Raw genomic sequence first — 13,716 nt, 5'->3', positions numbered from 1 at the left:
CATTTAGAAAATAGCTCTGCTTGGTGGAACAACTATTCACCTTTTTTTAGTAACAAGGTCAGAAAAGTCACAGAGGAAAAAAAAAACTGTCTGTCTGAAGCCATTACAAGTCAGAAATACAAAGATAATACGCAGATATTTGACCTCTGACATGTTCCTACTTGGCTGTGTGTGTCTGGCTCCATTAGGTTTTGATATAGTTTAAAATAACAGGATGCATGACCTTAAACCAAAAGTCAAGCAATGAGGTTGATTGCTTTTAACACACCATAGAATAATGTAAATCACAGTGCAGCATGTTAAGATCATCAGTGATATCATATGTTCTTTGGAAAAATGAAACAAAGTGCTTCCTCACTTAAACTCTCGATGCAGCTGAACTTCTAATGTACAGCATGGAGGGATGTAAGATCAAGTCTGACTGAATTAACAAAGGAATTAACTTGATTACATTTTTCCAATTATGAAGAATAAATCCCATTGTTGTTACAGATCAATCATGGAAGAGGAGAACGGCTTAAAGAAACTCCTCACATTTTAATTTAAAAATTCTTAATTTAAAAATCCCTTTAATCAAAGTCTAATGGAAATGAAAATGAACAGTGCGGCTCACTGTCTTCAGCTTCTCGTCCCTAACTTCGCCTCAAAGTCCTGAAAAGTCACTTGCCGTCACACATCTCCCCTGTTCCTCTCCTCTCTTCCTCCCTCCCAAAAGTGTGTCATATTTCCTAGACAGACGAGTAATTAGCAATTAGTTCTGAGTCAAAGGTTGGACCTGGAAATTACAAATTAGTCAAAGAAACTTGGCAGGAGTTGGGAATCACACCGAAAGTTTTGGAGTCAGATAGTTTGGCAGTCAGACAACATTGGATGACAGCAGCAGACGACTGAGGCCCTCATGGAACCAGTTGTTCTGGGTCTCATACTGTTATATCAATTATTATTTCTTCCCCAAGAACGATTGTTACTACTGCTGGTCCCGGGGTGGAGGAATTTATGACACTACTTAATTGGATTCTGCAGTTATATATTACTAAATATCTTCCCCTGGGAATAATCGTAGTAAGCAAATCCTGAGTTTTTCCTTTTTTCCTTCACTTTCTATCACTAACAGTATTTGGAATGGATCAAATTTACTGTCAATTATTATTTTTTTTAATCTACTGTATATTTGATCAAATAAAGTGGGCAGTAGCTATAATCATTGAGAGAATTAGACATGTTTTGTTTTATTTGTAGGAAAACTGAAATTATGAAACGACTTTTTTATGCAGGTCTCTGTCTCATTCCCAAGTCTCCAAACACTGACGTTTTATAAAAGCTGTTTGCGTTTCACTCAGGGAGCCCACCGGGGTCCATCTGTAGGTCTCAGAAACGCACAGGATGCCTTACGTTTTGGCACCAAAAACGAGCTGGTTATAGTACAGAAAAGATCATAGTTTGGGTTAAATGTGACACAGTCACTGTTTGGTCAGGGTTCAGCACAAAAACATCCAGACAAACTCAAACATCACTCTCCCGGGTGAAAGCTCTGGGTTTGCTCCATCCAGCCACACCAACCTCTGGCCTCTGTGGACTTCAGTATTTGACGCCCAAGGAATGAAAACAGGCTGATAGCTCAGCAGCAATCTGTTGGAGAGCGGCTCCCAACAAACACTCACCCAGGTCTGGTCGAAGCTGTAGGTGTGGTCCTCGAGGTCATCCTCATGCCTGGCCTGCTGGAACTCGTGCCTCAACCTCTGTATCCGGTCGTGGTTACTGGGAGCCATCTGACCGCTGGGAGAGAAGCAGAGGAAAGTGACACCGGTTGGTTCGAATCTGGAGAGCATGTTGAGCTGCTATTCGGATTTTCGGCACTCAGAAAACATCTGGCACATCATTTGTCCAGCTTATGTTGTTAGATGTTGCAGGTTTATATTTGGGTAATTAATTTGACCACATTAACAGTCCTCTAAATTGTATTCAGGATCTCTTGAGCTGATAGTCATGATTTCTATTTGCATCTCGACGTGTTTTTTCCCTTCTTCTCGCCGTCTCTCCTAAACATCCCTATAACTAAAAGTGTCCCTTGAGCACCATCGTGAGTGATGCATGTCCCTTTTAGACTGCAGAAGAATGTTGGCCTTTCATGGAACGCAGTCATTAAACGCTGTGGAAAACCCTCATTTACATCCCCTTCATTAAAGGGCTTTGAGGGGCCTGTCAATAGGAATCAATAGCCTTCCCTCAGCTTAATCAGGCTCTCTTTTTATCACCAGCTACAGAGGCAGCACATGACAAAACACATAATTATGATGAGACAACCAGCTTGATAATAGGCCTGCATTTATGCATACCACAGGGATGAAAGTGAACAAAGGTTAGGAATTTGTGCTGGGAGGGGACGGGAGCTCGGGGATGTAGGGAGTGGGATGGATGGGTTGAGGGAAGGAGATAAAGGTATAGGAGGGGTGTTCATTGGGATGGTGCTGAGTGCAAAAGGGAAAGGTTAATCAAGAGCATGTGAGAGGAGGGAAGGAAACAAAGTCAGCCGGGACAAAGTAACGGAAATCGCCGGCCAGAGTGAGAAGCACAGGCGCATGAAATGAGGAAGACAAAGCCCCAGACATTTCCAAAATGGCCCCTCGACACGAGAAGCTGCCATCCTGTTACATCCTGAGCAGCACTTATAGGTGGCACGCTGGTGCTGGAAGTGATTGCTTATTTGGGCCCGGAGGATCCTGAGCACAATTATGGTGATAATTGCAGATTAGAACGAGCACATCCTTGTGATGATAATGGGCACTAGGACATACTGCCAATCAAGCTTCATTAAAGGCACAATAAATGGCAGCTCATAAAGGATGCACGGATCTCAGTGAGTAGTACTTGGCGAGACGTGGTTATCGTGTTATTCGTACTGCCTGATCAAAATCAATTGTATTAGTTATACTCCATTTGATTCCTATAGCTGTATATGTGTGGGAGCACAGGGAGCGTACATTAAGCCTTTTATGTGGATGTGGCCAATTAAGTGGCTCACTGGGGTGTGAGGTAGCTTATGCTTTTAGGGTGTGGGCTGATGCTGAAGTCCTTTTATTATTACTGTTCATTACAAAATCAATGTTCCCTCTCTATTTACTGGACGTTGCTTTAATTGCAAATGTAATATTAGAGAAATTAAATTACTTAATTATAGTCAACAGAGCCGTGCAAATGTATTACTCAAAATGTTCTCACTTCTCATGCAGATTTTTAATAACTTTAACTACAACAGTAGTACAGAAGAGTTACATGTTACAATTATCAGCTTCAGAAAGTTTGTTTTTACTGACGCTAGTCCATCTGTTCACTTTAATGTGTTTGTTGATGCAAACACACATTGAGGTTTCTAGATTTCCCTAAAGATCTGCTGCACAAAAGTGAGTGCCTTAACGACACTGTATATATAGCAAACAACTGAGAGGGAAAAATAAAAACAAATCTGCAATTCTGATTTGGGTTTCTCAACTATATGCCTGCAAATACATATGTTAAAATTCCATACATGCAATTACCCGTGTTTGTCGAGAGAGAGGTTTTACAAGACCGTGACGGCTGTGAAAAGATCTGTAAAGTCCAACGCATGCAATTAGCTTAATTCCTGAGGCCGGTCAAAGAGAAGAGTCCAAAGAAACGACCTCATAAATGTTTCTGTTTGACCCTCCCGGGAGGGTCAGTGCTACCATCGGCATATCAAACATGCACCGCAGGGCAGCAGGAACCAGCTGGGGATCCAGAAACCTCACGTCATAAACCAAACTACTTGAGTCCATATACACTCAATACATAATAAGACCTATTGCCCTTCTCTCACCCACTGAAGCATCAATCTAAGATAGAGTGATGGCCTGTATATTGCCAAAGATCTGCTCCACTGTGGTAGATAAAGTGCGGGATGGGAGAGGATGAGCGAAGACAAGATATCTGGCAAATTAAATAACTAGGAGCATAGCATTTCAATATATTTTTCAAAGAGCTACAAATGGAAATTGCATCGAGTAGAGGCTGTGAGTGTTGATAGGATTTAACGAGGGGTGAATTTGTCATGGCAGTTCAAAGGAGGCCTGCGAAGTATCTAGATTATCTGCAGGGGCTTCTCTTGGTGTTCCACCCACCGTGGGGTACCAAGCTGATGGGTTTCTTGGAAAGCACTCCATTGGTTTGTACAGTAAATATATTCATAGGGTAAGAAATAGAGCTGGAAAAAGCTAAGCATTGGGGAAGAGCGGGAATCAAGCACAAAGAGGCACCAGGAGGCACCAGGAGCCCCCCCCCCCATCACGGGAACAGCCAGCAGTCGGCCTGTCTCCGCACATAAAGAAGATGGATTCAGTTGCCTTTGCTGGGAGCTCCCCATTGCTCGGACGCCTTCAGTGTGTAATTAGTCAGCATGATTGTTGCCGATGCATCAGGTGTTACTGCTTATAAATTCACCTCTGAATCCATCAGCGTCTGTAATGGGGCTGAAGAACAAGTGTCACGGGTTGCAGAAGCGTACTCAGGGGTGCAGGCTGGCTGGCTGCACCAGGAGTTTGCAGTTAAAATGTACATCAGTGGAAAATGGGATACTGCCTGTAAAGTAATTAAAAAAACCTGGGTGGAGGGAGGAGATAAAGTATGCATATGTCACAGCGCTTCCACCACCAGCATCTTCATTCTGTCTGGTAAAATGAGATTTGCTCAACATTCATCTGAGTGTTTGCAGGCTGAAACGTCAGCGCCTGGCCTCTTCGGTTGGTCCCGTCTCTCCCTGAAGCATGCAAACATAACCAGACTGCAACACACAGAAGTAGAGACACAGAGAGGCCGACGCATTCTCTCACCGCCTCTCCCTCCTTGTCCGTCTTCCACTCACTTTACAGAGGCTCGTATTCAGTGAAATCACACCGCTACTGTATTTATAGCCTGCCTGGAAGCTTCCTCTGAAGGCTTATTGAGAGAGCTGAAGCTGTGAATGCACAGGCATGCAATGTCAGGTCAAACAATATCTGAACAACACAACCTCTCCTGATGTCCTACTCCTGCTGCCTCGACCAGTCCTCTCCACGCTGGTAAAGCAAAAACTAGTAGAAGCAGAAGACTACCAAGGAACAAGAGACAATACCCACAAAGTTCTTGAACTTGTGATGAATGTGGCTCTTTGGCAGGAGACAGTGAAGGGACAGTGGTGTACATATGTGTGACCCCCATCCCACCTGTGTTTTTTAAACGGAACCGTTGACAGGGGTCATGAGCGCTCTAAAGCTGCAGTCGGGGGTATGCGGATGCCTGTCTGTGTAATAGTCATCCTTTGATCCAGAAGGATTTGGCAGATGTCTCACACACCACAAGGCTTAGGCAAGAGATGCGAACTATGCCACGGTCCTCCTATTGGCTTCTGTTGGTTGATCAAAGCCGCGCTGAGTCTCCACACGTCCCGTAAACACTGCCACCGGCAAATAAAGGAGTGATCCAATCACAGAGGGTGGAAGATAGCCCATAGGTCAGTTCGGTCCCAGCCGATTGGAATGAGAGCAACAGAGTGTTATAATCCCAAGGATAATATTTCAAGACATGAAGTTTGACAGGAGTCGGGAGAGGCGTCACAGAGTGTTCATTTCCAACTCAAGCGAAAAAAGCTGAACTGCCAGAGCTTCGGTGTGACTTTAAAATCAGACGTTCTGTTATTTCTTATCTGATCACTGTTGATTGAAATTCTATCAGATTATCTGGTTTCTTGCTCTGGTCCCAGTATCTCTGTGCAGCAGACGAGGGGGGCAGGCTTCTTAAATTTGGGGCCCTTCGGCAATCTTACATCAAGTCAAAGGCTTAGCTCATCTTTATTCCATCGCCCCGTGGACTTTCATTTATTTCAAAGACAGAAAGATGAGGCATTTTTGGAGGGAAATGGACAGCCTTTGGGTCCTACCACCATCATAGGGAGAGATTAGATCTGCATTACCGCTGGTCATTTTTTGAAGGGGAGGGACAAAGATAAAAAAATATATATATATATTTTTTTTGAGTCTCCAGAGGAAATCAGCATATATCGGCCACTCTGCCATGATTCTTGAGAGCAATCAAATGAAAGGATTTTAAGCATATACAGTACACCCCTCCCCTCCCCCCCACCGGTGGCATTTCTTTCCTTTTTCACTTTCTTCTTTTTCCTCCAGTTTTTTCCGTGCCTCATCTCTATCTTTCACTCCTCTCTTTCTCTTCCCATATGTTTAATCTCTGAATGCCTCAATCCTCCTCTGTGGTTACAGGGATAGGTCATGAATTCCCTTCTGTCCCCCTCATTCTCTCCCACTAGCCTGGTAAGTGACAGCTGCAGGCTGGACAAAGACCTGATAATACCCTGGATTTGTCAGGCTGTGACTTCACCCATGTCCTCCTGTGACTGATGGACCGACGGTGGCGCCTCGCCAGCTCAAAACCTCACTTCTCGATGGGGGCTGTTGCTGTAGTTGAGCCGTGTGTGAATGTGTTTCCATGGTTCCTTTCACACTCCAAAGCAGTGCGTATGGGGTCCTTGAGGGTCCTGAGAGGCCATCATCTGGGCCGTGGTGGTGGCGTGACTGCAGAGCGTGGAGCTCTGATTAGCAAGGGGAAAAAAAGCAGCGCCTGGAGAGCTGCTCTCTCCAACAGGCTGTCCGGAGGGGCTGGACTTCGTGCGCCGTTCATCTCTCGCTTCCCCAGTGTGAGAAATGAAGAAGCAGCTTTGCCCTGAAGAGAACCACAGAATGCTCTCAACAAGGAAAACACAGTCCACAGGAACTGAAGAGAAGAGGCAGTTCTCTGGATATCTCTTTGTCCCTTTAAAGACGACACCCGGCAGTATTTCTAAAGCTGCGTGTCACTCTCAGCGCCTCAACTTCACCCCAATTTGTTTTATTGCCCCCAAAGACACGCGTTACAACCACTGTTCTCTACAAGTTATTTCTTTTCAGACATTTTTTTACTCACTTCTTTTATCCCTCTGTTTGTGAGAAGCTTTGTGAGGAGTCGGCCTTGGATCTGTACATTTGAGAGAGAAACTGTTGACGGCTTCTGCGCTGCCTTTTCACTGGTGAGCTTTATGGCTTTGGTTCCAGAGAATGTACTGGAACTGATTAAAGGCACTTTTATTCCCAAATGTTGTGACATGTTGATGTATGACTCGTGTGTGGAGGAAACAGGTGTGACCTTTGCTACAAAAGACAAGCCAAAACTGTTTTTGGTTGTTTTAAAACTTCCAATATATGGTCTGTGGCTTTGGAGAAAGAGGCTGACACGGGGCTCTCCAGGCCAGCGGAGTGGCTTGAGGCAACGCTGTGGCAGAGCCAGCTGGTTGGAACATTCGAGTACATAAAACTAAAAATCAACAACAACAAAAAAGATGGTTGCTCAGGTGCAGTCCAGATTTGTATCAAATATTCAACTAATCCTGTGAAGTGAAAGGCAACAGCTGCAGCGCAGACTGAAAGCCAGACAGGAGGCTGTAGCGTTCATTTGAAGTTACTGCTTGAAGTTGAGTTTAAAAAGTTTGTTTTCAATGTAAATAAGTCTAGTCGTAAAAATCATCCACAATGCAAAATGTATTAGTTTCACAAAAACAGCTCTAATTTCATGACATGACTACGTTTGAGATGGTGTTGTCGAGTAAGAAGATAATATGAGGACGTAGAAAGACTGACAGTGTTGGCATACAGACGAGGTTGGGGATGGATGGCTGGATCAGACACAGGACTTTCACCAGGAGACCCGAGGAGTTCGAGTCCGCGAGTTAGCACTGATTTACCTGAAATAATGTATGTAATGGAACTTAACTTGCTTACGTAATGTGACTGACACAAGTATCTTAACCCAAAACTGACATCTTTTCTTGAACCTAACCATGTGGTTTTTGGTTCCTAAACTAAAGGCACCATATGTATATCTCTGAGGTGGCTTTGTTGGACTGTCACATAACGTGGAGGACGGGGAAATAGAAAACGCCAAGAAAAATGTACACTGAGCCCCGTGGTTCGGTATTATCTAGCAGCGAAGAATGTCTTGTCATTCGGTGCCAAATTTTGATGGGCTACCAACACATTTTTACTTTAAAATACACAATATTTGCTTTATTTACAGAGGACTAAATCACTAAAAACTAAGTGTCAGTGAGCCACAGCACAATGTAGCCTCTACTCGGGCTAGTCCTGCGACACGCTTAAATAGTGTCCAGCAATAGAGCCCATGTAAGGCGTTTCGGGAAAATCAGTAAAGAGTAGCATTTAGCAATAACTGTAAGGCGTTAAGGGGACATCTGTTAATTGTCACTACAGAAAACCACCTGAGCGATACTCTTCCCTTCTAAAGTGTATGAAAATTAAAGATTAATACCATAATGTGTGTCTTTTAAAAACATTTTTTTTTTTACATTTTTTTAGTTTAGTCTATGTATCGGTAGCGATATCTCAAGCTTTTGAAAGATACCCAGCCCTAATCAAAGCATACTGTGCAGCACGGTTTCATAGAGAGGGATTTTACATACTGTACATTCCACAAATGCACTCCACACAATTAAGTTAGCTAACTCTCATGAGTTGCATCAAATCCAACCCAGTGTAATATAATTTATCTCCCTTCTTTCCTTTTTTTTCAAAAAAACATCAGGAGAAGGAAGAACAACAGCAAGATGGCGGTTTCTTCTGTGTGGAATCGGCAGAACATTTACATGGATGATAGACTCTCTGTAAACTTTCTTGGCCTTAATTGTTGTCAACTTTTTTATAAATGATTTTCAGGGAAGAATGGCACACTGCTGCATTCTCCATGAAGAAAGAGAGATGAACTTTGAAGTTAAGGCCCATAATCCCAAATCCATTGATCCAGAGGAGCACGCTCACTCTGCGAGTGAGAGAGAGAGAGAGAGAGACCTGGAGCACAGCTAGGACTGCATAATGTGTTTACACAGTCAGAGGAAACACACTCACACATGCACACGTTCACAACGGAGTCAGTTCAAAGTAGTGCCACTTTGTAATGAGACAAAGCTGCACTGCATGCTAATGATTAAAGCTCACCACGTTATAAACGTGCAGGCACACACACAATAAATTTGCTGGATCACAACCCACAACTCAGTAAATCTTTTATTTTCAAAGACGTGTATAAACAATAAGAAAACACATGTGTGAGAGCCCAAGCCTCATAACTGTCTCCGTCTGCATTGTGTTGTGTTACAGCTGTTTATGTTGCACGGATGCATCTGATGAGCCAACATTCCTCTTCAGGGTAAGAAGTGTGAAGCCGCCGTCTTAAATAAGGTGTGAAGACCATAGGCTAAAGTATCCATCTAAACAGGTTAAGTCTGATTTTATGAGCCCATCAGGCTTTAAAGACAGCTTTTATGAGATATCAGCTAACTTGACACTAACAGAGGCCAGAAAAGAAGCGAGCCAGGGCTATATTAAATGACTTTGGCTTCCAGTATACTCTTTTATAGACACTGACACTGACACTCAAATATTTTGTCTAAGAATAGGTTGGCGCCACGAAATATGAAATTGGTTGCTGTATTTTGCATTAGGAGACCTCAAACACATGCCCAGAGAGGCACCAACAAGGCACCTTTGCAGGTTTCTCTGTGGAGCACCACTCCAAAACTGCTGTAGAATCAAAGGGAAGGCAAATTAGGTAAACATGCATACGTTTTGTATGGAGAATAAAAATAAAACTGTAGATGCGGCTTGTTCACCATCTTTTTGTCTCACAGTGAATTACAGTACCATAAAAACAAGATCTCCAACCTGCCTGACCAGCTGAGCTCATCACACAGCTGTGCGACTTACCAAAGCCCACCCCCTTCCAACTTGTGAATTACTTAACTTTGCTTTCTCCAACTGCCTCATCCTTCAGCTGCTCTCACAGGCTGGAATGCCCAGAGGCAGCTTATTAGAGAGGTGCAAGCTTTTCAAGCACATTCTCAGCACAGTGGCAGGAAAACAGACAGTGGAGGGGAGCAATTCAAAGACGGATGTTGGGGTGAGTTTCTCTGCTATAAAACAAAAAAGAGACTGGGATGTAATATTGAATAATATCCACATGAGATTTATGGTGATGTCAGTCGCAGTCAAACATCGTCCACTGTATTTTTTCAAAATATCAAGATAAATACGTATTGTAAAGTAAATTTACCTTTACTGAGATTCACATCTGAAGCAGTGTACTTACAAATAAAAAAAGACATACATCTTCCTATGAATATTTCCCCCTTGGTTATTATTGGTTTTGCAGGCAAACATCACTGTACGCAGAGAATTTAAACTAAAGTGTATTCATTATGGTTTTTATTATGAAATGGTCACAGGGCAAAAGAGCATTTGACTCTTGAATGTGTGATCATCTTCTCACTCCTTGAACACATCCACCCAAAGACCTTTTAAAAGCAATCCCCATTTTTACCTTCATGAAAATGTAACAAGAGCAAATCTACAATCAAGTATTCTGGTTAAAATGTTGGAGAAAATACATGTTCACCGTTAAGTCTCTGGAATACGGTTGGTGGTGTGTAAAACTGCACTAAACGGATTCAAAAATCTGGTTTGGCCCTTTAATACAAATGTCTGCTAACTTATCAGCATGTGAAGGAGCAGATGAATCCACTCCACAGATATTCACATGCAGCTGAACCTCGCTGACTCGTTTGCTATTCCAGTACATTGCCAAAATGACACACTCTCACTGGCTACCTATAATAAAAGGCTAATATTAGATCTCAAATGGGGCCTGGCAGCAGCGGTGCATTAGGCATATATTACATATGCATTCAGAAATGTATCATTTAACATCTGGGGCATCATTTTCAAAAGGATCGGATGGTTCGGAAGGTTTACTCTGCCACTGTGGCATTTCTGGTCACATGTACAGCCATTTATTTCAGTGGGTAATAAGAAGAGCAGATATCCTGTCTGTTATTGGGGCACTCAGGTCCCTCAGGTTGATTCCAGACTTACACCTGTATGGAATCTCATTTACTTCAGCGCGATATCACACTGCGCTGAACGCAGACAATCGCTCTCTTTCCAAATGTCAGTGCCTGACGCTCGGTGGGTGATCCACGAGCCCACGGTAAATAATTCACATCAGCCCTGCATAGGTTTCCTCGTTGTTCCACACACAACCAGCCCCCAAGTCTTCTCATCCACGAGCCCCCGTGCCGCCACTACTTCCTCTATACATAATTAATGAGGGAGGTGTGGTGGGATGCCTGTCAGTCAGAGACCGAGCCACTTTAAACAATAACAATATTGATAGTGGGTGTAATAAAGCAGAATGAAAAAGGAGGATTCCAGAGAATTTGTCTTTGCTCTTGGCGCAGCTGGTCCCAGCTTTAAGTGGTGAGGAGAGGGAAAGGGGTTAAAAGGAGGAGGGGTACTGTTTGGGGGTTACTTCTAGAGAATGGACAAGGGTACAGGAGGAAAAAGAGAGGGGGGGGGTACAGAAGGGGTGGCTTGTACCTCTTTCCCCTCCCCTTCCCCCTCCTCACCATCCCCTGGCGTCCTGTACTGCTGTTGCTTCCATTACTGGATTAAGTCTCGGAGTCCTCTGAGGAAATCCAGAAAAGAGGGACGAGGGATGGAGGTCAGGGGTCGTGACCTTTGGTAATGGCTGGGCAGACGGACGAGCAAAAGAAAGAAAAAAAAAAACAAAGCTGGCAGCATAATTTCAATTTAGGCTTTCAATATTGTGTAATAATCAATGTGAAGGTCAAGAGGTTGGCAGATACTGACAGATGGGGAGATGAAAAGAGGGATGAAGAAAGAAAATGAGAGAATCAGGGCAAAAAAGGCTAATCAATGTTCAAACAACTACACTTGATGATGATTTGTCACCTATAAAACTCCATAATAAAAAGGATTAGTGGTGTATAAAGTGCACGGAAGCCCCGCTTGAGCCAAAGAACAGATACCTTACCAGAACATTAAAGTCACCAAGTAGAAAGATACTGGAGTAAAAGTCTTAAATGATCTGATTTGCACTGTATTTATAGTGATATCAAAAGATTACAAGTAAATGCTGGTGTTAATGAAAAAATTCTTTTTTTAAAGCAACGCTGTAACACCTACTGAATTGTGGCTGCAAGTGAAAAGTAGAATTCATATTTTTCAACTATCATGATGTCTCAACACGCTTTCATCTGTCATGCCTGTTTTTGAATTTAAACACAAACTCAAGCAGGGGTTTGGTAGCACTTGTTTGCACTTGGGCATTACGGTCATTTAACAATGATTTACCAGCTTGAACGCAATCTGTATTATCAGGCTATTGAATTTCTTTCAATAACAATTTTGTTTTGCAGTAATAAAGTAACCAAAATTAAAAATAAATACTATATTAAGAAACAACTTTACGCACCAGACACTTATTTAAGTTAACAATAATTTTGAGACTGTTGCTGTTAATTATTAAAAATCGGCTGCATGTTTTCTTTATATGCAACCTTTTCGAATGTAAAACATCAGTGTGTAAACTCCTGTGTGTGTTCTACAGTCCATGAAGTCACAAACTCAAACCAGTGAGAAGAAGACGTCGTCCCATTACTGCTATCTCCCATCAACCTCCATCAGCCTTACATATGTTAATGCCCCTTCAACCTGTGACCCTCACATTCATGACATCATTATCAACCCAGCCAGACATAATGTTGGCCTGTCACCGCCGTGATCTATGGACGCCGCGGCTCTCTGCCTTAATGAAGCCGTAACGCTGCCTTGAACTGCTGAAGCCGCGACAAACCTCGGCGTGGCCGTCGCTGGGCTTAATGTGAGTACACATCCATCATCTCGCATCAGCCATCAATCAATCAATCAAAAGCCCATGTGACAGCTGGGAGCACCCTGCCCCCCCACTCCACCAACACACACACACACACACACACACACACACACACACACACACACACACACACACACACACACACACACACACACACACACACACACACACACACACACACACACATAAAAAGTCACTGGCTGTGATTATGATCTCAATTATCATCATGACTGCGGGCCACCACTTCCCCAGTGACCGACATGCTAATCAGGAGCGCTGGCAGTCAATAACCAAGGCAGGGGAAAGGCCATCAGGTGCAGAGTTGGTCAAGTATAATTATATCATTTAATGTCAATTGACTGAAATTAATAAGCTTGGACCCCTGTGAGTAAATGACAAGGTTTGGAGGAAAGGAAAGTCAACATACAAAACATTGAACATTTTCCTCCAGTATATTCCTAAAGCTCACCTTGTGACACTGCAGCGGGACAAGAGATAATCTTAAAGTGTCTCTGTCCTCTCTTGAGAATTACAGGGGCCATAACTGTCCGTGCTCAGCGCCGCAGAAAGCTCCGAGGTCAGCTGTGACAAGCTTTTAGTCCACAAGACAGCAGTCATGGCAGCGTTCTCAGTGGCCGCATATTGTTATGCGCACGCACACACACACACACCCACACACACACACACACACACACCCACGCACGCACGCACGCACGCACGCACGCACACGCACACACACACACACACACACACACACACACACACACACACACACACACATCCACCCATCACACCTCACCCCCCTCCTCCCGAGCAGGACAGACTGTAGCTAAAGCAGCTCTCAGTGGCTATTTCTCTAAACTAACATCAGTCCCGTCCTGTTGTTTCTTCTCAGCCGCAGGGATTTGAACC

General features: G+C 43.5%; 1 protein-coding gene across 1 annotated transcript in view; it reads right to left on the bottom strand.

Moving 5' to 3' along the window:
• The window catches only part of pard3aa (par-3 family cell polarity regulator alpha, a), a 365,970-nt gene that overhangs the window by 14,716 nt on the left and 337,538 nt on the right, over positions 1–13,716 (bottom strand). Inside the window, exon 22 of the mRNA XM_069698055.1 lies at positions 1,662–1,776. Within this exon, the coding sequence (XP_069554156.1) occupies positions 1,662–1,776 (115 nt within the window). The remainder of the gene's footprint in view (positions 1–1,661; positions 1,777–13,716) is intronic.

Source organism: Brachyistius frenatus, unplaced genomic scaffold (assembly GCF_029030835.1).
Source record: "Brachyistius frenatus isolate BFR_SWC_R1_liver_20210118 unplaced genomic scaffold, ASM2903083v1 Contig_25, whole genome shotgun sequence".
NCBI classification, from domain to species: Eukaryota; Metazoa; Chordata; class Actinopteri; family Embiotocidae; genus Brachyistius; species Brachyistius frenatus.
The sequence above is the reverse complement of the archived record's forward strand: the minus strand, read 5'-3'. Positions and strand labels throughout refer to the sequence as shown.